We start from the raw sequence: 21677 nt of genomic DNA, 5'->3' as shown, positions 1-21677 counted from the left end.
TTTTTTTTTAAATTCCTGAACAACAACAAAAAAAGGCTCTTTCATTGCTTCTTCAGTTTTCTTATTTTATGTCTTTAATAGGACTTTATAGCAGCATTTTCTTTCATATGATTCACAAATGAATGACTGTCCTTGGAGCTGACAGAAGTTTCTGAATAATTGTTTGTTGCCTGTTCTGTTCAGGAGATGAGACTATGTTAATATGAGTTGCTTCTGTCCATACAGAAATTTGTGGGGGGAAAAAAAAAAAAACACCCCACATTTTCTAGCAGATGCAAGGCTTATTAGTGTGAACAAGCGCATAAGTTTCAAACAAGTTTTAACAGTACATATTCTGTGCTAAGCAGTAGGATGAAATAAACTTGTAGGATCAGATACTTAATTTCTTCCGTGAAAGATCCACAAAAACCAAAGAAGGAAAATGCATATGTGGGGGGGGAAAAAGTTAAAAAGGAATTCAGGTATAAATCTGACTTTTTCCAGGAAATGCTTGCCAGTTAAACGGGAGGTTTTGTTTTACTAGGGAAGCAGAACTCTAATTAAACTTAATTGCAGCTGGAGGAAGAATGGTAGCTTGCACCCTGGCAGTTGAGCATTTTATACCACCTACAGACAGAGCGCTGGCCTGCTGTCACATCGCTCGGAAGAGCGGAGTTCAAAAAACTGATTAGAGCAGGGAACACATAGCAAAACCATGACAGTCTGAGGTTACCAGACATTATCCTTGATAGCAGTTCGCGGACTTGTCTGAAGCAAGTCATTTTCCTCAGCAGCAGTACCAAGAGTATGTCCATCAGTGATAGTTCCCTGTCACTTTGTGAAAGCAAGGTTTCACTTTAGTGTCCAGGTACAGGAACAACAGCACATTCAAATGACAAATATAGAGACTGTAAAGGATTCAGTAACAGCAATGTGTATGCTTATTTTCTTTGTTTCCCTGTATATTTATCACGATATGTATTAGTAAGCTTACGGAATAAGCCCTAACTTAAAGTCTAATACAAATACCCTAATTTGGAAGTACACCTTGGTACATCCACACCTTGGATGTACAGATACCTTTTAGTGTTAATAAAATGGAACTACTAGTTCTGCTATAATCCAAGTATGCTGTGAGCCATGCTATCCTAGGTATCCTGTTCTGCTCAATTAACAGGACTTCTGCTTTTTACTTTCAAAACATGCCTGCTTGGCAGGCTTTCACGTATCCGATACTAAAGTGGTTTGCATGAATAAGAAGAATGTAAAGTTGTTAAAATTCTACTTGAGAATGACCTCAAAATTTAAAAATCACATTTTGAACCCAGTTACAAATAGGTAGAAAGCTAGAGTACTAACATACTTTTTGAACATACAGTAAAGTATTTTTTAAAACCTTTTGCTTTATAGCATTACTTTATTTTCAGGATTTAAAGCTTTTTGGCTCGTGTAATCTAAGTGACAGAAGTACCACTTCTAATTGGATGAAGTAAGCATGTGGGTCAAAACCTGAAAAGCATCAGATCGTAGAATCATGGAAGTGTTTGGGTTGGAAGGGACCTTTAAAGTTCATCTAGTTCAATCCCCCTGCAATGAGCGGGACATCTTCAACTAGATCAGGTTGCTCAGAGCCCCGTCCAGCCTGACCTTGAATGTTTCCAGGGATGGGGCATCTACCACCTCTCTGGGCAACCTGTTCCAGTGGTTCACCACCCTTATCGTAACAAAATTTCTTCCTTAGATCTAGTCTAAATCTACTCTCTTTTAGTTTAAAACCATTACCCCTTGTCCTATTACAACAGGCCCCACTAAAAAGTTTTCCCCCATCTTTCTTATAAGCCCCTCTTCCTTAGTTTTCACATGATGCTTTCTTATAGCTTTTTTTTGGCAGGACAGTGCACCTTCTGAGCACTGATACTTCACGATTTAATAGCCTTCATTGTTACTGAATGAATTCCAGTGTAGTGTGCAGGACACGGCACAGACTAAGAATTACAAGACACCTTGTCCAGACCTACTGGTCAGGCTGGGGTGCAGACACTAGCTCCTGAAACTTTAAATGGGTATGCATTGAGTGGGTGAGATAGATTACAGGAATGAAGCTGGATGGTGTCTTGGTAGTGTTGAATTCAAGTAAAGCAGCATTCTGAAACTCTGTTAAACAGACCAGTAAGAGACTGATATATCTGTCCTTAAGCAGCTTTCCTGTGATGCTTTGGCTAGATACTGATATTTTATCAAAGCTCGTCCAGAACCATTGTTCAGTGCAGATGAACAAATGCTTTGGTATCTCAGAGGGTAAGTGATGGCTGTCTTCATCTATTGCAAGGGAAGTGATACACTGGACCTCTGGGAGTTTTTTCTGTTTGTTTTAACTTAAAGAAAGCCTCCCTCAAGGGTCCTCAGCAGCTCAGGTTAGAAACTTTAGTGGGCCTTGGAGATGAGATGCAGCCACTATTCCAGCTGTTACTCTTGTAAGGGACTCCACTGAGTCAGTGCCACTTAATTCGGGCACCTTCTGATAGTATCTTATTGGAATTCAGGTCTATTGCAAATTCAGCTTGTAGCTTTAAGGATCATTATGTTGAAATCAAGATTGTCTCAAAGATACTGGAATAGATGTCAAATAGCTCTATGAAGACTTCTTTGCATTTTAGTACTCCCCACTTCAGCCTATCCTATCTCCTTTTCAGGCTTGTTCCCTAGCACCGATCCCCTCCTCCTCTTTGTAGACAGAATTTATTTATAGATACGCTGGTGACTCATTTTTCTGCAATTACACCTACCCATTTTCTTTCCTTGTTCCTCTTCCTTCAGCTTGATTTATGGCAGTGCCTCCTCCACCTTCAACCTCATTGCTATGCCAAGATGAGGCAGCTGCTGGATGCACTAGACTAGTTAAGTGCTGTTTTCAGATCTTCCCCATTTCAGTGCTTTCTTTGAACAGAAAGGACTTGCCATTACCATTTCACCTAGGGAGCCATCTGGTTGCGTTGTGCTTACCGTTTAACCTGGCCTGAGCAAAAACTTTCTCATCTAGATGACAGAATATGAAACTCAAAGGAGAAAAGGTCCAGTTCAAAGGTAAAGCCAGCAAGAGCACGTTATGGGAAATAAGGGGTCCAGTTAAGAGTTGCCATCCATCCAAGACCTACACAGTGATGTAATTGGAGGTATACCTGGTTTCTTTATCTGCTGAAAGGCAGCTCATTGTTAGAGAGCTCTACCAGAACTCAGGAAGTGTTGACAGTTTGAGCCAGCATTAGTTCTTTCTAAACCAGCTTCTCTCTCAAGCAAAGTGGTCAACCTGCAAGTAACAGAATGACAGAACCAGTGTTTTTAAGGTACAATTGCATAGCCTCCTGCTTGTACAGCAATTGCATGTTTTCCAGCTTAACTAGGCAAAATGGGTCACTGCTGTATCAGCTGGTGTCTGGAGAGGGATGAAGAGTAATTGGGAGCCAGAAAAAATGTTAATGTTGATGACCTGCCATTTTAGTCTGTGGGCAAGGAGTCTAATGTCTGCAATGAAAATAATGTAAAGAGGCAAGTCTTACCATCTGCTGCTTTTCAGTAGTGGTAAAAATGTCCTAATTAACAGGAAATGTCTGTTGTACTGTGAATAATAGAGCTTTTGGTTGGGTTTACATGGGAAGAAGAGTCTTGTTTAGAGTAAGAAAACAAAGATCAGCAACAAAAAGATTTAGCTCCTTTCCCCCCCAACCCTGAAAGCTTTAACGCTCAGTACTGTTTTCTTAACTAGGTTTTTGTCTTTCTCCCCACCTCCCCCTACTGTTTACTGGCATGCTGTTAATTGAAGGATAGTCATGAGAGCCAGATTTACAGCATTTGTTTGTGTGCCTTAAACAGATCCTGTCTGCTGCATAATATTTATAGCCTGTAGCTCTGTCAAAAGAAGGAAGGCAAGACCTCCAGGCTTCCTGTCAGCAGAGCAATGTAGGGCTAAATTACTGCAGTATCTGTTGATCCCAGACAAGCATGGACAAGTATGCATTTATGTTTGATTTCTTTTAATTTTTTTTTCTTCCACAATTTTCTTCTTAGTATATTGTCTAGTCTTTGCAGATGATCATAAAGCCACTACTTAAAGTTTGTTGTTAATCTCACAATATTTACCTTACTGCTCTGACTATTGTACCAAATAAATGCTGTACAATACTAATATCAGCTACAATATCAGTAACATCTAACAGCAATTCAGACTATATATACATATGATATGCAAAAGTGGAGTATTATTGCTTGTAACACTTGCCTTCACTTTTCAAAAGAATCTGTTTGGAAATGGCTTTCAAGCTGCATTAGATTCTCTGGCTAGTAGTAATTTGATCATAAATGATGTGACATTAGGAGTTTTAGGCTTTCCACAAGTGATAGCATACATCCCAGAGATCTTGCTGATAAAAGTTAGTGCAAGCAAGTTCATTTAGTATGACAGTATGGTGGGAGGGAACAGGTGGAACAGGTATCACTTAAATGAGCTCGGGGAGAAGAGTGCCATCATTTACTTCACAAGGTTTAAAATGCAAAGAAAGCGAGATGTGCAAATGTGTAAATTGAAGAGAATAAAAATAATTGTTAATGTCTTCCCCAGGCTATTAATAAGATGTCACCTACATCCTTAAAGATGACTCTCAGACAGCTCAGAGAAGGAGCTTCCATGAGCTTACAAGATGTATTCACAATGGAATACAGACTGAGCCAAGCATGCATGGTAAGCAAGCAGCTGAGCCCTTTGTCTCTTTCTAGCCACAGAGGGGTAGCAAGTCTATCAGAGCCTAAGTTTTATATAGATTACATCAAGGGCTCACAGTTTATAGGTTTTCATTTTCAATGTCTTCTCTGTGCGTTTGTTAGGGTGTCACCTTCTTTTTTCCAGTTCCGTGTCTTTATATGCAACTCGAAGGAGACTACGTTAATGATGGTGAGATGGGAATGATCGAGGGCTTTTGTTAAGAAAACTATAATAATGTTTTTTTTATCTTTCAGAGAGGCCATGACTTCTATGAAGGGGTTCGGGCAGGTAAGCATGGACACCAGAAACATTTCTCAAACTTAATAATATGCAGACTCACTGCTGTGTTGCTTCTCTGGAGGTTAAGAAAAGTACATGCAGCAACAGCCCAGAGAACACTTCCCAGCTTCCTACAGTTTTTGCTAATTGAACTCCTGTATGGCCAAAATTTATTATTTGTTCCAAAGTGTAACAGCCATGTTGTTTCCTTTGTGTAATCTCAGTTTCCTAATGTTATTTATCCACCTGGTAACACAGCATCATGAAAAGGTTTCACCAGTTCATTGGGAAAGTTCAAAATATATTTAATGCTGATAGTAGTGAGTAGCTACGTGTATCATTTGTGCGTCCAGATTTAGCGTTGCCATATAGCTGGTTCAGCCAGCTATAAGATTGTTTAAGACTTGAAGTCAAGAGCAACTATTTGCATAGAAAATTGTTAGAACAGAGACTACTTTCACCCATGTCCAAAGCATCTCTGTATAGAGGTGTCTTACTATTAAAAAACTATATATGCAAACTTAAAATGCTGAATTATTTAACATTAAGGCATTTGTCAAGATAGGTAGTAGTAAAAGAAGAGCAGCGGCTCAGCAAGTTTATCTAGGGGACAGACTTAGATTCCGTCCTTGATTCTACTGCTGATTCACTATGCGGTGTGTCAAACCCGATGTCACATCTGTTAGAAACTGTAGTAATTATTTATGTACTATTCAGCGCAAGATGAAACAAAGCACAGGCATTTCCTTTTCCAAGGAGCTTACAGTACAAGACATTCGGAGGAATAACACTTTGGGGTTGAGGGAACCTGGCTTTTAATTCACACAGTTATATACTTGAGTATGTATTATCACCTCCTCCGCATTTTTTATCTCTGACTTTTTATAAAGTAGTTTAAAATCCACTTGAGTAGTCGATATTAGTTTTAGTGTTCAGCATTAGTAATACTGTATTAAAGATAGCCTGGGGTGAGAGATGCAAAGTTTGTTTGTACAGCATGGAAAAAGTTTCTGATTTTAATTAATTAATCTTTAGCACTTATTAGCAGAGACTCCTTTGAAGGATTTACCACACATGTTGAGAAGTACATGGTTTTCATTGTGTTGGTAATGGGGACAAAGATATCTTAAAAAGAATATTCCTAGGATATATTCTAAATCACCATATAAGCTGCTGAAATGTATTTATTCAGGAAGTGACAAACTCAAAGTCTGAGAGTCAGATGAACACCAAACCAAATTCTCACTTGTAACGCACAAGGTCATGAAACCATCTGGGGATATGCGGTAGAGGACAAAAGCAAATCACTTGTCAGTATGGGCAGTAAATTACACAAACTGCTTGTAAAGAAAGAAGCTGCAAGAACAGCAGTTGGGAAGCTTGTCTCTTACGTAGGATGATGTAGCAAAGGCTTAACTACATCAGGGGAAGAAAAAAAAAAAAAACCCACCAGAGATCCAGCTGCACTGAGGGGATTGCTAAGAATAATAATTTGTTCTTGAAGCACTTTTGCTCTCTGCTTACTGCATATATCTTGTTCTCAGATTTGTGTTTTTAAAATTGTTTCTCTTGTTTAAGAGTGGTGCAGAATCTGACTCAAGATCATTTTTGTAGTTGGGTCTAATTTCATAAAAATCATCATCCAACAATGTGCTGAGCATCCTTTTTAATAGGAAGTAAGATTATTAAGTACTTCACAGGATCAACCATAGTGAATAAAAATGAAAATTATAAAGATGTTAATTTAAGTATTAGCTTTTTCTTTATTAAAGCACTACATTCCAAGCATTTAAGAGCCAGCTGTTGACCCTGTCTACCACAAGAGGATCTGCCACTAGTTTTTGAAGATTGTTTTTCAGCAGCAATTGCCATAGGTCAGGTTTTAATAACAGCTTTTATCTGCTTCAAACCATAATTTTAATAGGAATGCTAGGGAAGTAGTTTGTTTAAAAGCTTTTTAAACCTGCTTTGACCCGAGATCAAAATTTCATGTTTTCTTTCAGCCAGTTTTCTTTCAACTAGACTGAAAATCTGCTGGCAAACAGTCTTCCCCATTTACAATTCTTGTGATTGGAGCTGCTAAAGAAAAGCCAAAACCCTTAAAGCATAAAATACACAGATCATATTTCATCAGCATTTTCCCATGTAATGGTAAATGTGGTCTTTGAACACTTTAGGTATCCATTTTTCACCTTGATTTATAGAATAATACATAAACTAAGAAATGCATAGCTCTGGGTAATTTCCAGGAGTTTTGTTTTTTAATTCTTACTGCATAAGAAAAGTGGCCATTTTTTGAGTCAGTGCTCAAACACATCCAGGTAGACTACAATCTCAACTGCCTGAGGGGACAAAAATCTGTTAAATTAGCCTCCTAACTATTTGTGCAGGAATGTACACTTCAAGTGGAATTGTAAAGACCTTCTACATATTGCTGATCCTGCAAAGATCTTATTTCTGTATGGCTTCTGCCCTCTCCTGCAGTGCTAGCAGCTGGCAGATGTGAGCCTTACCCCAGGCACACAAACCCCCTGCAGTCAGTGAGTAGGTAGAGAGATCTCATTGCAACTAACAGAATTTCAGGTGCTTAGAAATATCAGTTTTGACTGTGCTGAATGAAGCTAAGCAATAGAACACTAATTGAAGTCCAGTAAAGCCATGGCCACTGAACAGAGAGAGTTCAGATTGATTTAAAAAAAAAAAAAAAAAAAAAAGGTAAAACAGAAGAACAAACCCTTAACACAATGTCTATGTTCAGTTACTTTTATCTTAATGAACTTCCCTTAGCCTACCTTAGAAGTCTTCAGAATTTTTGTTCTGTTCTTGTAGTGATCGATATCTCAAGCTGGAGAAACATAAATTATACAGAAGTTAATGCAGAAAGTGAATATTTTCCCGATACTAATAGAAAACAAGTATTTTAACTCATGTAAGATGAAAGATTTCATTGAACAGACCGTTATAAGCATCCAGTTTATCCACCAAACTGGCCACAGATCCAAACAGAAGGACTAACTTGATTACACAGCAGTGCCATAGAGTGGAGAATTATCAGCAATTACTACTGTATTTCATAGTTGAAGCTGTAGTGATATACACACGGTCTTTTGGTTTTTTTCCCCTCTCTAATTTAAAGCATCTCTTGTCAGTGTTTTCTTTTGTGAGTAACTTAAGATTTTTTTTGGCCAGATTGTGAACTTACTTCAACTTTAGTTGAAGTAAATCATTAGATGAGTACTACTTAGATGGAATAAATATAGTTGATTTGGGACAATTATGTATTTTGACCCAAACCAATCAGTGGCTTCACATCACAATGTTTAAAATTAACTTTTCAATAAGTTGAGTGACCTAGTAAAATCACTCTTTTGCAGCACATTTCTTTTAAAGAATTGTCCACATGGATTCTACTCTCTGTGGAATTACAGCTTCTACCTGTATAATGGGATCTTTTTTAAAATTAGCGTTTATTTGTATCCAAGGCATCCTTAGTCCTGTATTTGCAGGTAAATGGATGCAGGGCTCAGATTCTCCTTTCTCTTTGGAGATGCAAGCTAAAGAGTTGTGATGCCTGTACGTGTTTAGCCACAGAAATATTAATTAGTGCGGTTGTCATCTGAATGCTCTTTATTTTCTAGGCATTTTCCCAATACTGGTTATAGAGGGAAAAGTTAACAAGTTTTCAAGTCACATTTTTTACCACAAACTGCCATAATGCCCATCTTTTGATAAGACAGTCTTTAGGTGGGCATTCTTTACACTGAACTTAAAATCCAACTCATTTGCGCATTTCTCATCCTGGATGGTTCTAGTTTAGTCACTAAGAATGAAGTCTGTTTAGAAAGAATGAAGTCTGTTTAGAAATCCAACTCATTTGCACATTTCTCATCCTGGATGGTTCTAGTTTAGTCACTAAGAATGAAGTCTGTTTAGAAAGACATGACAACTTACCAAAAACCAGCTGTTATTCTTCAAAATATCTAGTCTCTGTGAGCATCTTCTGTCCGCACACCTTTAGAACCATCCTACTCTGAAGTCTTTGTCAGAAAAAAACAAACAAACAAATTCTGTTCTCAGCAGAGGAACTTGAGAGGTGCTTTCTGCCCATCCTCCCTTATATGCTGTGGGCTGCGTTGGTCTCGGGAGGTCTCCCAGGACACAGGTGCATCTCCAAATCAGGTGCTGATATCACACCTCTGAAAGGAATGCATGCTGAGGGATGTTGGGTAGTCAGTGCATCATAGAGAGCCAGTTACTATAGCTGTTCTTTTTAAATTATGAAAAATTCACATTTTGAATAGCACCTTTAAAGGTTTTTTTGGGGCCAGAAAGGTGCTCAGAAGAATGCTCTGGAATTCCATTTATATTGGTCATTTTTACACACAAATAAACTCTCTCTTGTCTTATTATTGTTTGCTAGTGCCACTGTTCTTGCTGACATGCCTTCAACATTCCTGTGATACAAGAAATGCTTTTTGAGAATTGATCTTTTCTTGTTACACTCTTACATGCGATTCATTCACTGATGATTTTATCTTCAGTGATGTATTTCCCAGGATACAGCGTAAAGTACACATACTAAGATTATACAAATCTTCACAGTTGAATCTACATAGGTCTGCAGTATCTGTCAGTATTTACAAATAAATATTCTTGATTTTCCCACAAAGATACTCTGCTTTACTCTTTCCTCATTAGTTATTTCATTATTAGTTTACATGATGTGTTTAAATTAGCTTTAGACATTTAACACCTACTTTGAGTCATCTCCTATATGCTACAAGAGTCAGATTTTGCACAGAGATGTGAAAGTCCTTGTCCAAAAGGAGCATTATATATACTGTTCCCAGTTTTACATGAAAAAGCAGAAGACAGGCAAGAGTAGTAGGTCTAACAGAAAGCGCGAATTTCATGTCTGTTCCTTCAAAGCTTGGGCTACTTCTGAAGTGATCCCCTGTTCCTTGTATCATCAGGCAGCTCCCAGACACATCTCTAGGCAGGTCATAACTCAAGAATTTTTATTAGAGTAGAAATATATATGTTACAAAAACTCTCTTCTCCGGAGCATATTGATTTTTCCCCCCCATGTATTCACTGTAGTTGTCTGTCTTGATGCAATCTGAAGTCATCTTAATTAGAGCAAGTTTACAGGTTAACTTTTGTGTTTTTATACTCCACCTGACAGTGCTGATTGACAAAGACCAAGCCCCCAGATGGAAGCCAGCTGCTCTAGAAGAAGTCAGTGATGAATTTGTGGACAATTGTTTTAAGCCATTGGGAAGCAACGATCTCAAGTTGTAAAGATCAAGCCTATTGACATCTTATACATCTGCTTAATTCTACAATGTAAAAATTTATAGTAGTGTGATAAGTTTGACAAGACTCTTTTAGCTAGCCTGAGAGTCGTAAGTCTAATTTTTTGCATTCAAGAATGTTCTCTTTTGTTATGCTGCCATAATGACAAAATAATCATATCTCTGGTTAATAAGGGGAAAAATTACTTCAAGGCAAATTGTTATTTTTACTGCTTTACACAGTGATAAACATTTATTTTTTTGCATCAGCTCTTAGTTTAGGAGGAGCTTTTGGGGGAGACAGCATAGTTAAGGGATGACCTAATAAGCAAGAAGTCAGGAGACCTTTGTGCTCTTGGCTCCGTCACCGATCTGTTAAATTGGGATTGTGCCTCAGATTCTTCTCTATACAATGAAAATAAAATATAATTAAAGCTTTAGAACAGAGCTGCAAAGAAAAATGCAAGACATCATACTAAATCCATGATGTTAAGTAGTCTTTTAAATAAAAGGTCAGACTGACACATTATGAGTCTGAGAGCAAGAAATTGTTCTATTGATTTAACATTTGGTCAGTATTCAGTCTTGCTATGTGATGTAGACATTGTTTCAAATGTCACAATATTGCCAGAGCCTAGAGCACACTGCTTGTAAAAACACTTTTTTTTTAAATGCCATTGAGTTTGATTGAACTGCGTGATTAGTTTTTCATCATTTCAAAAATTGCTAGTTTTTCCTGGTCTTACAGCGGTGAAGAAATAACTGTCTCAGACCTTCCTCTGAATGCCAAGCAGCGCGTTTCCTGTTGATGTCAGTGACTGTCTAGTGACTGGAGTGCTAGAGGTCAGCCTGGCCCTAATACTACAAGTGGCTGGAGTTTATCTATACCACCTCATCTGGGTTCCTGTTTGCTTGTGCCCATGAACATCCTGTCTGCTGGGGGGAAAATTTGTGGAAAAGTAGGGGGACACAGCAATGTGTGCTGAAGGTAGCAAATAGGCGAAAACATAACTATCTGCTGCTAGATGGATCATATAGGTTTTTAACACAACATATCCTAAGAAATGGATTTGTTAGGATCAAAATGTAAATATAAATCAAAAAACCCTTATTGTATGTGCATCAAAGGTTGCTGGGTTCTGATACTAATAGTACTTGAAATTATATGACATAACCAGAGCCCCTTGATAAAAGTATAATCTTCTTGGGGGGTAAAATTAATTTTTCTGTTGCGTATGCAACACATAGCTACTAATCTTCAACACTAAGACTGCATGCTTTTTATGGTTAATCAAATCATATATCAGTATCTCTTCCTACTTGTTTCTACAGTTACAGGCAGGCCACAAATACAAATTTTGGCTTCTCTGAAGATGAACCACTGAGACTAAAGGAAGAAAACTTTTGTTCAAATAGCATAGTCAGTAATCAGCACTGGGGAATCAAAAAGTCAGAGCTACAGCAGAACTGTTACAGAGTTTTCAACATTGGGCTGTTTTTATTACCAACAGTAATGGTCTACACTGGCTTAAGGCTACTTCCCTCCTAGAAGCTGTTGCCTGGAAACAAAGTCCAGGAAATTCAGGAATCAAGGTGAACTGCTAGAGCGACTTTTGAAGAATGAGAGGTGAGAAAAATGGAGAGCAAAATCAAGAAAAAATGGCACCCTGCTTTGTCACTAGAATCTTTTAAGATAAAATTAAGATTTCAGCAGCCAGTTAATGTTACCATGTACATAGTTGTTATGAGACAGTCCCCGAGTTTATTTTCAAAAGTAATTGAGAGATTTCATTAATAACTCCGGGGTAACTTCTGAAAATGAGTCGAATTTCTACCTCCTGCTGGTTCTGTAAGAAATGTAAACCTCCCCCCTTATTTTTAAAATTTTTTATATGTTTTAGATCCTTAAACAATGGCTATTTTTATTTTTCAAAAATTGGCTCATTACATTATTTTTGTACAAAAGGAGCAATCTTCAGCAACTGTATTTAATGAAAAACACAGTAATCCCCAGGGAGTAGGGATAATGCCTTCTCTGCTTGAAAATAACTTAAAACGTTTTAGCAAGACTGTTCTTCTGAATCAATAAACTTTGACTTGCATGTTCAGTTGCTTCCAAAATTTATGTGAACAGGAATTATCCCAAACTCATGGTAACAAACCCTGTCCAATCTGTGCATTTTTATCAAATAAAAGTCTTACAAGCAGATGGTAAGTTTAATTTTATTTGGTCCACAAGAAAGTATTTTCCACAAAAATATTGTAAAAATATATTGTAGTGTGTTTTATTTGGGAATACTGATGTGGTTTCCTACAGAAACGTCAATTTTACAAAGTTGTGCTGCAGTTAATGTGTTTTGAACCATTATTAGAATACCAAGTCAGTCACATAGTACCCACTCAGACTATAGTTATGTTTCCTGGAGAAAATACAAAGCAAATGTATTTTTAACTCCTGAACAGAAGTAAATGGTTTTGCAGAGTATGCCAGTCCCATACTAGAGTGCCTTTATTACACAAAATCACGGCAAAGAATCAGTGGCAACTTAGCTGGAAAGCCACTGTAAGTGGCTTTGTAAGACTATAGCACAGTGTAGAGTAATCTAACGATAAGTAAACAGATGTAATTTTATTTAGGTAAAGAAGTCTTTATTGTTAGTATGGATTACTATTGTGCCTATAAAAAATACAGCAGAACTCTGGAATGAGACCTCCTTCCATCTCTCACCAGATTGTAGTATTGAACAGAATTTTTTTTATTATTTTTTATTAAGGATAAGTGCATTATTTATTAAGGACAGCATCTTGTAAGAGATTTTTTTTTCCTGGTGAGAAGCTGTCTCCCGGTTGTTTGTAAGCTTGTTTGCTTTCTGTTTGCTGCGTGCTTTCCCTGAAGTGCCAATGTCATAGAAAGCATCATAAACCAGCTGGAATTGCACTTCAGGCCATATTGAAGCTGCTGTAATCTAAAAGCATTAATGAGGGAAGACGAGCTTTGTGGTTGCAGGTAAGTGACTGTTTGGACGTAACAAGCAGCAGGCGATTCAGTCGCTATCGCCTTACGGGTGGCTCTCTGAGCAAGCAGTGCAGCCGTCCCACACAGAAAGTATTCCAAATGGAAGCTCGCTGTGATGGATGTCTACTTATACCTAGGTAACTTTCTCCTTTGGGGAAATTTGGAGTGTTTATCAGTAGAGATGCTATGACTTAACTTTAGGATATTTTATATTCTTTTATAATTCTGCCTGCTGTTGGACTGTGCAGTGGCAGCCTGCCAATGGAGAACCTGCTTTCAAAAGTGCATCTGCTATTCTGACTCCAGAAGAGTGCCAGATGCTAAGGCTATGTTGAAAGAAAGGATTTGAGACATTGCAACAGCAAGCACTGCAGCACCTAACGCCCTATGGCAGCCACCGTGGTATTTGTACAAGGGTCAAGACAGATAAACCTAAATGCACTTTTCAAGCTAGTGTGGTTTTCTATCTGCTATTCACCTATCTGGCAAATAATGTCATGGAGTTGGGGCTTTTTTTTTTTTTTCTTAAATTACTGTCTTTGGCAGTGTTAACATCCTTGAGCCAAGACTAATGTTACAGAAAGGCTGGCCTTTTTTGTAATAAAGCTTTATTTTAGCTATAATGAGAATAGGAATATTTTTTAGTACTGTGGTTAGGCAATAGCCAGTTAATATGTACTGATCTGATCAGTGTGTTGGTTTTGCTTTTTAATTCACTGTAGTATATGGCATGGATTTTTTTTAGATGGAGCAAATGTAGAGTATGATTTAATGTTTTACATGCTTTAGACCTTCAAGGAACATCACTGTTAGCTGCAGAATTTAAATGGGCCATAATACCTTAGTCCTACTTTACATATGGCTTCAAAGAAGACTACATTACTTCAAAGAAGACAACATTAAAACATAAGCAGATTTTTTTTCCCCTTTTTCAGCAAAAGCCTGAGAACACTCCTAGTAGCAGGGTCTGGTCAGTGTGAATTAATGGCAGTCTCCTGCTGTGTTACAAGGAAGTATTTTCACTGTTTACTCTTGATACACCACTTCCCCATACAGGTAAATTTCAAATAACTAAGTTTGTGTCACAAAGTCTGCAAAACAGCTCAATTCATAGGCTGTCTTATGTCTGAGAATAAGCTAAAAATAACTATTTGCATGGTCCTCTTTCTGCCTGCTTACCATGGCTTGAATATCATGCTTTTTATCAGTTAATAGAACTATGTGTACCTTTTAAAAATAGTAACAGTTTTTGCCAGTATGGAAAGCATTTTTCTATAAAACAAAAACATAAAATGGAAAACACTTTGATTTAGGAAAAAACCCTACATCTTTTAAACTGGCCATAACAGAAAAAGGAACAAACAGGTGTTAAAAACCCAAGCTTCTACAAGGCATTCGCTTCATATAAAATGTCAGCAAAATTGTAGCTTTAAGATGACTATCATTAATTCATCCCTTTCTTGATATCTCAAATGCTAGTTACGAGTACAGTAGGTCAGGCTGCAAGTCCTGGAGAAGCAGGGTGCAGCGTGTGGATGCAAGCTAGATAAAATCGGTAAAGAATGTAGCCCTTTAGCTTTGGGCCTAAGGCTTACTCACTAATTCAGCGCACTGCGCAGGCTTCATGTTTCTGTAGCTCGTATCTGCATCGCCATCCATGGTTTTACCAACGGGTAAGCGATGAGCCTACGGAGGCTGAAGGCAGGCGTACTGTCCCAAGGGTGTTGTAAAATTTTAGTGTAATGCAGCCATAGTTCCCATGAAACAAACAGTCCTAAAACACTGTTACACCTTTGAAGGTTCATTTCACTAGTTAGCATCAGCAGTTTTTGCACACCTCTCTGGGTTACAGTAAAAAAAACAAAACCCCCAAAACCCAGCACCCTAACACACACAAAAAAAACCCCAACCAAAAACCAACCCAAAAAACGGAACAACTTTGGTCTGAACACAGTGATCAGATGTAATTAAACTATCTTACTGCAGGATTTTAGAGAGTAGCCTTCATGCACTTACAGAAGCCAGAGCACCTGTTAATGATAATGCACTGTTTATCAATATTGTAACGTTTCTCACTGGTTCCCTTAAGAATGGAAGTTGAATAGTATCATAATCCATATGGTTCCCTGAATGCTGCTTGGTTTTATAAAATGCTTCTCATCACCTTCATTATTTTGTGGTTTACAGATTTAGTCAGGTCAAAGAATCAAAGTAAAATTGATGACAGCAGTTATCTTTGCTACACGTAGACCTTGATTTCACTTTAGCAAAACACGGACAAATTTACCGAGCATAGAGAGTTCTTCTCTTTTCACCTACAAACAGGCCACTGATTTTTTTATGCAGTACATAAAAATAATCCACGCTTTGTTCTTAAGCATCCTTGGGGCCTCTCTGGCAGTGCTTGTACAGTTGCAGGGCAGCCACATTCTTCTCATCCTCTTTTTTACACTGATTTCTGATCACATTCAACACGTACAAAGACAGAATACACTCAACATACGGCTGATAACAAATGACACTTGATTAAGAGATTCTACTGTAATCCAATTAGTTTCTTAGCAATATAGATTAAAAGGCAATATTTTTCAGCCTCTCCTCGCAAACACATTCATATAGTGGCATTACGCTCAAATCACAGCTGATTTTACTTTATTTGCGCTAGTACCAAATACAAGCTGCTTAGCAGACAGGACACTCACTGTGAAGCCAGTCCTTGCCGGTCAGGGCTCAGGGCACATCGCTTTCGATGTAAGGGATGTCGCTGTATTTGCTTTCAGTCACTGCCCACTGTTTCACCGCCTGATCAAGAATCTCATGGGAGAGACGGTGCGCGTAGTCTAGCACTATAGTGCTTGATGGGCCTTTCTCATCCACCTTCACTGCTATCAGTGATGATTTCTCCCCAGTGCATCCTTCATTACCTTCCCCGATCCTTTCATCCTGGATAGCATTTGAACCTGGAAAGGCATCCTTGGATTTGATGCATCCCATGGTACATTTGAAAATGCAGCTGCAAAATTCAGTTCAAGAGCATGTTTTGATAACCTGGAAATGGTTTCCTTGTTGATGCACAGTGTTGCTCCTTCTTGCCAGTGGTTCCCGTTATTTTCAAAGAACAGAACGTCTCCTTTTGTGCTTCTTCACTTCTGAAGAGATCTGTCAAAAGAATGTTTCATGTAAGTGCAAGAAGTAGTTTGCCATTCTCAGTGAGCTCAAAGGAAAGCTAAATTCACTACAGACGCTTGTAGAAGCAACTTTAATAAATCTGCATAGTGTGCGTAAAATGTTTTTATCAGTAACATCCATCTACTACAAGTAGGCAAAGCTTGACCTGAATTCAGGCTGCCTTTGAATGCAATTCCCAGTACGTGATGTAAGCCATCTAGGAACGTAAAGGTCTTAGGAAAAAGAAAAAAAAAAAAAAGAAAATCTGTTTCTTCCCCACTGACAGTGCAGTGCGATTTCCTGAATCTGTAAACAAATACTGTTTAACTCCAGTGACTGTTGCTGCTAAAGAAAATTTAAAAAAACCCCAAACACCCCACGGAAGCACCACCTAACAAGAGCCTTGTGCCATGGCTGTTGTACACCCTTTGGGCAGGAGTGACACTAATTCTCAGTGTCATTCTGCTGTTGCTCAAGGCGGCTTGAGCATGCCGTCACTAGAAGGTATTAAAGAGAAACAAGAGCTGCTTTTCGTTTTTTCCCTTGAGAGGTAAGGGAAAGCAGCAGCGCGCTGCTGTGTTCAAGGCAGTTCTGACAGAGCTAGAGCACCATTCTTACTGAAACAGGACAACTCGAGATGTAGAGAAAGGCGAGCGAGGAACGAAACACCTGACAGGGTCCTTTTCTCAAACTCCTTAAGAATCAGAGTTGGTCAGCCCCAAATTCTGGTGTATGTTTTTTTGTTTACTAGCCTACAAAGCTGTTTCTGAGGCCACTTTCTCTATACAGGCAAAGCAGAATCTCATGACATGCCTGACTTTGCTTGGCATGAGCTTACCCACTTATCAGAGTTAATAGACTGCCAGCCAAAATAAAGACTGTGCTGCACAGAAACCAACTGTTCCCTACAGCTTCACCCGATGACGTTGTACTAAGGTCAGCCAAAGTTAAAAGATTTTTTTTGTACATAGCCGTCGAAAACATACTCACGGCAAAGATGTTAAGCCTTATTTATTTGCTTTATATACTGGGGGGAAATAGGGGCTCCAATCCAGTAACTTGATCACAGGCAAATATTTGCAGAGGAAATCAATCCCATTTGCAGGGAAATGGTGCTTCGCAGGCAGGATGGGACATGGGACCTCCCGAGTCCAGCAGCTGACTCACGGGAACAGGTTGATGGTGACAAGCTTCTCTCCTCTTTCTGCTAGTTCATAAAAACATCACTACCTGTTTAGAAAACAGTTTGTAGGGCTGAAGTGCCAGCACTCAGAAGTGGTGGTTGGTGTTCCTGGCAGAAAGTCAGACCTAAAAGGCCTCTGAAACCACGAAGTATGTACAAATGTTCTCATACCTTTAGCTTTGTATCAGAACATTTCCCTGTTTTAGAGGGATGTCTGTAAATCACTTTAATAGAAATCAGTAAGTTTCTTTTGTGCATAATGACATGCTGCAGCATGTGCCAGTGTATTTTAAGAGCAGGCAGTACAGTTAACAAGCCTGTAACATAAACCCTGCTGCTGGCATTTGCAGTTTTACCCAACACAGAGAAGAGCTAAGCTATCAGCGAGTTTTTTTATTGTAATAACTTCTTATTAAATGAGTAAAAGAAAGGATACCCTTCACTGCCCAAGAAACCCCATTTACCCCTATGGAGGTTTATAAAAAACCTATGAGCTTTATACCTGTGTCTATCAACTGCATGCATTGATGAAACTTAAAACGCTTACAGAACATGCTTAGAGACCAGAGGCCAAGGCGATGTCTGAAAGCAATTCAGACATCTGAATAATTCAAAACTTTCTCAAAGTAATATATTGTGCATATCTAATTTCAGTATTTACCATTAATAAAACATTAATAAAAATAATTTCCACTTGCTCTTCTGGGCAAATACGTAGCTCGAAGTATCTCATACAGGAAAGAATCACTAATAGCATCTATAACCTACCATTGCAGATACCTGAAAGCTGCAGTCTTTATCCAGTCAAGGTAGCGCACAAGCTTCACTGGGAGGTACGCAGGTATGCTGTCTAATCCCTTCTCGCTACACTACTGGTGACAATTAGAAGTTTTACATTAGATATTGTGTCCTCCTTAGGCTTAGCCAGAACTGTAAATATTGTAGATTTAAACCTCAGATTCCCCAACCATACGATGCTCTACGCCACAGTTGATATAACAATGTGTTTTATCGGAGTTTCATCCCTGACACTGTCTAATGACTATTCAGATTTGGATTTTTTATCCAAGTTTGGAGTCATATTCTTTTATATGTTACCCTTCTTTTTGCTTTTTAAAGGTCTGTTAAATGGTAGCGAGCTTTAGTTAGTATTTTATCATTGTTTTAAGATGTTTCCATCCTACAACTGGAGATTTCCTTTCCTCTTCCGTTAGGGGACACCAGCAGATGAGCTAGTGTCTAGCAGAAAGAAGGAGGGAATGTGAGTAGAGGGAGGACAAACATGCCCTAAAGCAGGCAGGGAAAAATTCCCTAGGGCAGCATCTTCCTCTGCAGGATTTACCTCTGTTCCCACCTTACCTCTGCCTTTTCGTTTGGGCTAAATCAAATGTTTGTCTGATTGTCCTACACAAAGGAAGGGACATGCTATAAAACTTCTAGATAGCAAGGCATGCAAGACAACTAAATTGTTCCAAATTGATTACTAGTTGAGCTTAAAAGCAAACTTATCGACCCTAGTTTAAATTCTTGACTGTTACTCATTTCATTATTTATAGAGCGCAGTACTTTGCAAGCCACTGCAGTTAAGTTTTATAGTTTGCCCGCCCTACTTGAGTTAATAATTGTTGGCACAGAAACGATGGCAAGCAAAGTTGCCCTCAATCTTCTGACTGCTTTCCTGTTTTTCTGACAGCCAGTGCTTGCATATACATGGTAAAGCGCCGTTTAAATCCTCTCTACCTAACTCATCTCCAGAGTGTTAAGTTCTGACAGGGATTTTAACATCTCTAGCTTTCCTCACAACGCTCACACCCTCAGAAGGAAGGGAAAAAAAAAAAAAAAAAAAGTTAATTTTACTCCCAGCATGATGTTTCATTCAGTAACTGCACAAGGCAAAATTCTCTGATAGGAATCTGTTTGTTTCAGTGTCCAAGCTCTAATCTGTTGCCAGTTGTGTTTCAGAAACCACTGCGTAGATGTGTCAAGGCTCAGGCCAAAACCTCTGCCGATGCGGTCCCCCACGTGACAAGCTGCTGTGCTGAGCTGCCGGCAGAGGTTAGGGAGCTGCCATCTGCTCTCTTACACTGGCAGCCAGGACTTAAAGCAGCACCGTCACAAACCTTAACATATTGTCTCTTTTTAAAGACCGATTTTACAGTAAGTGAAATCTTAATTCATCTTAAAAATACAAGTTCCTAGTTGTGCTCAATTTCAGTGGACGCATAGTCAATATGTTTTTCAATACCTCATTTAACTTCAATACTATAAACGCTGTGCATTATTTTAAGAACAGTTCTGAAAACAATCAATTCCTTTCCATATCCCTGGAGCTGGATGCTCCCAAGAACAAGTTCAGGTGTTGTTTCACCTATTATGTTATTTACTACATGCGTGCCCTGTGGTAACACAAGGAGAGAGACCATATTGAGGGAGTTGTACCACATAGCTGAACTCACCTTGCACGAGAGGGCTAAGCAGTCTCTTTGCCAGCCTTGCTACGTGTTTCCTGCCAAGGTAAGTTCATTTCTAACCACTGAAGGAAACAAAACAATGGTAAAAAGATACCTGCAATTCACTATTATACAGCGTAAAATAGAGGAAAAAAGCACCAATAGCATAACTGCAGTTTTAGTTAGATAAATAAGACCTCTTAAGGTATTAAAATCATCAATAAAAAGTAATTACAAAGGATAAATGTGAGCTATCAAGAAATAAGTTTTGCCTGCCTCTCTGGAATACGTCTTCATATGATGAAGACAGGCCTAAGAGAAAGAGTTTTGCTGTTAAGCAACACCTCTAGCTATCACGAGCAAATAAGTTCCTGCTACCATTTAATGGTTTCCATCACTAAGACCTTTGAAAAAAATCTCCTTGAAGTTCAATACTATATTGCGAGGAATCACTTTCTGTTATAGCAGTCACCGTATTAAAGGTAAGTCATACTTTTTAAAATAGCTTAGTTCAGCTTTGCCCACTTGAACACAGAGAGTAATTTCTGCTGTCACAGAGCCAGGCTCCTCACTTTCCAAACTTGTAGGTTCAAATATGACTTCTTGTAACCCTCCTCCAGCCAGGGAGGCTTTCAGTTTTTTCCTCGGTATCCACAAGAGAAGCTCAGTATGCTACTTACCAAGAACGTGTCTGCTTTTAACAAGTTGTCCCGCTTGTCCCCAGTACAGCACAGACAGCTTCACGGCTGGGACTCTGTAAAGGGCATCAATAAATAAAACTTAGCGCTCATGAAGATGTCAAAGTTACACGTTATCACAAAGTTAGACGAATCTGTAGCGCTGACCCTGCAGAAGTCTGCTTGCCTGTTCACCCACAGTATTTGACTTTGCCAAAGGTAAAAGGATGATACAGCACTTAGGAAATCAGATTGAATGGCAGGCTGCAACAATTTATGTACAGCACCTCATCCCGGGCATGCAGCAGGGCCACTGCTTGGGCAAGCGTACGATATGCAGGATGCCAACCTACTTCCACAGCAAGTCCAGTCAAGGACGGTTTCAGCAAGGATATAGGAAGGGTAACACACCAGCATCTGGAGCGCCCCATCTTCTGCCTAAGCTTAGAAGTTCTCCCGTTTTCCCTTCTCCCTCTCAGAGCTTCTGCTGAAACCTGGACCTTCACCATCCACATGCATACGGAGAATAGTCAGGTAATCACAGTAATGTCATCATCATGGAAACAATAAACATTACTCTTTGTAACAAAGATATTCAAACTCAAGGCAGGTGACCCAGCTGACGAACCAGCAGCGGTAAACCAAACAGCATTTAGGCATCCAGGCCTCTGAACTGCACTTCATCGCGTTAAATATTTATGTCCTCCATGTAATAATCATAGAATACCAGGTTGGAAGGGACCTCAAGGATCTCCTGGTCCAACCTTTCTTGGCAAAAGCACAGTCTAAGCAAGATGGCCCAGCACCCTGTCCAGACAAATCTTAAAAGTGTCCAATGTTGGAGAATCCACCGCTTCCCTGGGGAGATTAATCCA

At 38.9% G+C, this 21677-nt stretch overlaps 2 protein-coding genes across 4 annotated transcripts in view; one reads left to right on the top strand and one right to left on the bottom strand.

Moving 5' to 3' along the window:
• The window catches only part of HIBCH (3-hydroxyisobutyryl-CoA hydrolase), a 49099-nt gene extending 36620 nt beyond the window's left edge, over window positions 1–12479 (top strand). For all 3 annotated transcript variants that reach the window (XM_082313194.1, XM_082313193.1, XM_082313192.1), the window contains 3 exons: window positions 4595–4714; window positions 4990–5023; window positions 10200–12479. In XM_082313194.1, the coding sequence (XP_082169320.1) occupies window positions 4595–4714; window positions 4990–5023; window positions 10200–10315 (270 nt within the window). In that variant the 3' untranslated portion in view covers window positions 10316–12479. The remainder of the gene's footprint in view (window positions 1–4594; window positions 4715–4989; window positions 5024–10199) is intronic.
• Window positions 12480–16052: 3573 nt separating this feature from the next.
• On the bottom strand, window positions 16053–20834 carry LOC309591532 (small membrane A-kinase anchor protein). Its single transcript, XM_082314004.1, has 2 exons — window positions 20806–20834; window positions 16053–16483 (listed from the first exon to the last, which is right to left on the bottom strand). The coding sequence occupies exon 2, from the start codon at window positions 16316–16318 to the stop codon at window positions 16055–16057; it is 264 nt and encodes an 87-aa protein (XP_082170130.1). The 5' UTR covers window positions 16319–16483; window positions 20806–20834; the 3' UTR covers window positions 16053–16054.
• Between the last annotated feature and the right edge of the window lie 843 nt (window positions 20835–21677).

The sequence above is a fragment of the Platalea leucorodia genome, assembly GCF_965183815.1.
Source record: "Platalea leucorodia genome assembly, chromosome: 5".
Lineage (NCBI taxonomy): Eukaryota > Metazoa > Chordata > Aves > Pelecaniformes > Threskiornithidae > Platalea > Platalea leucorodia.
Note: the sequence above shows the minus strand (reverse complement) of the source record. Positions and strands in the feature narration are given on the sequence as shown.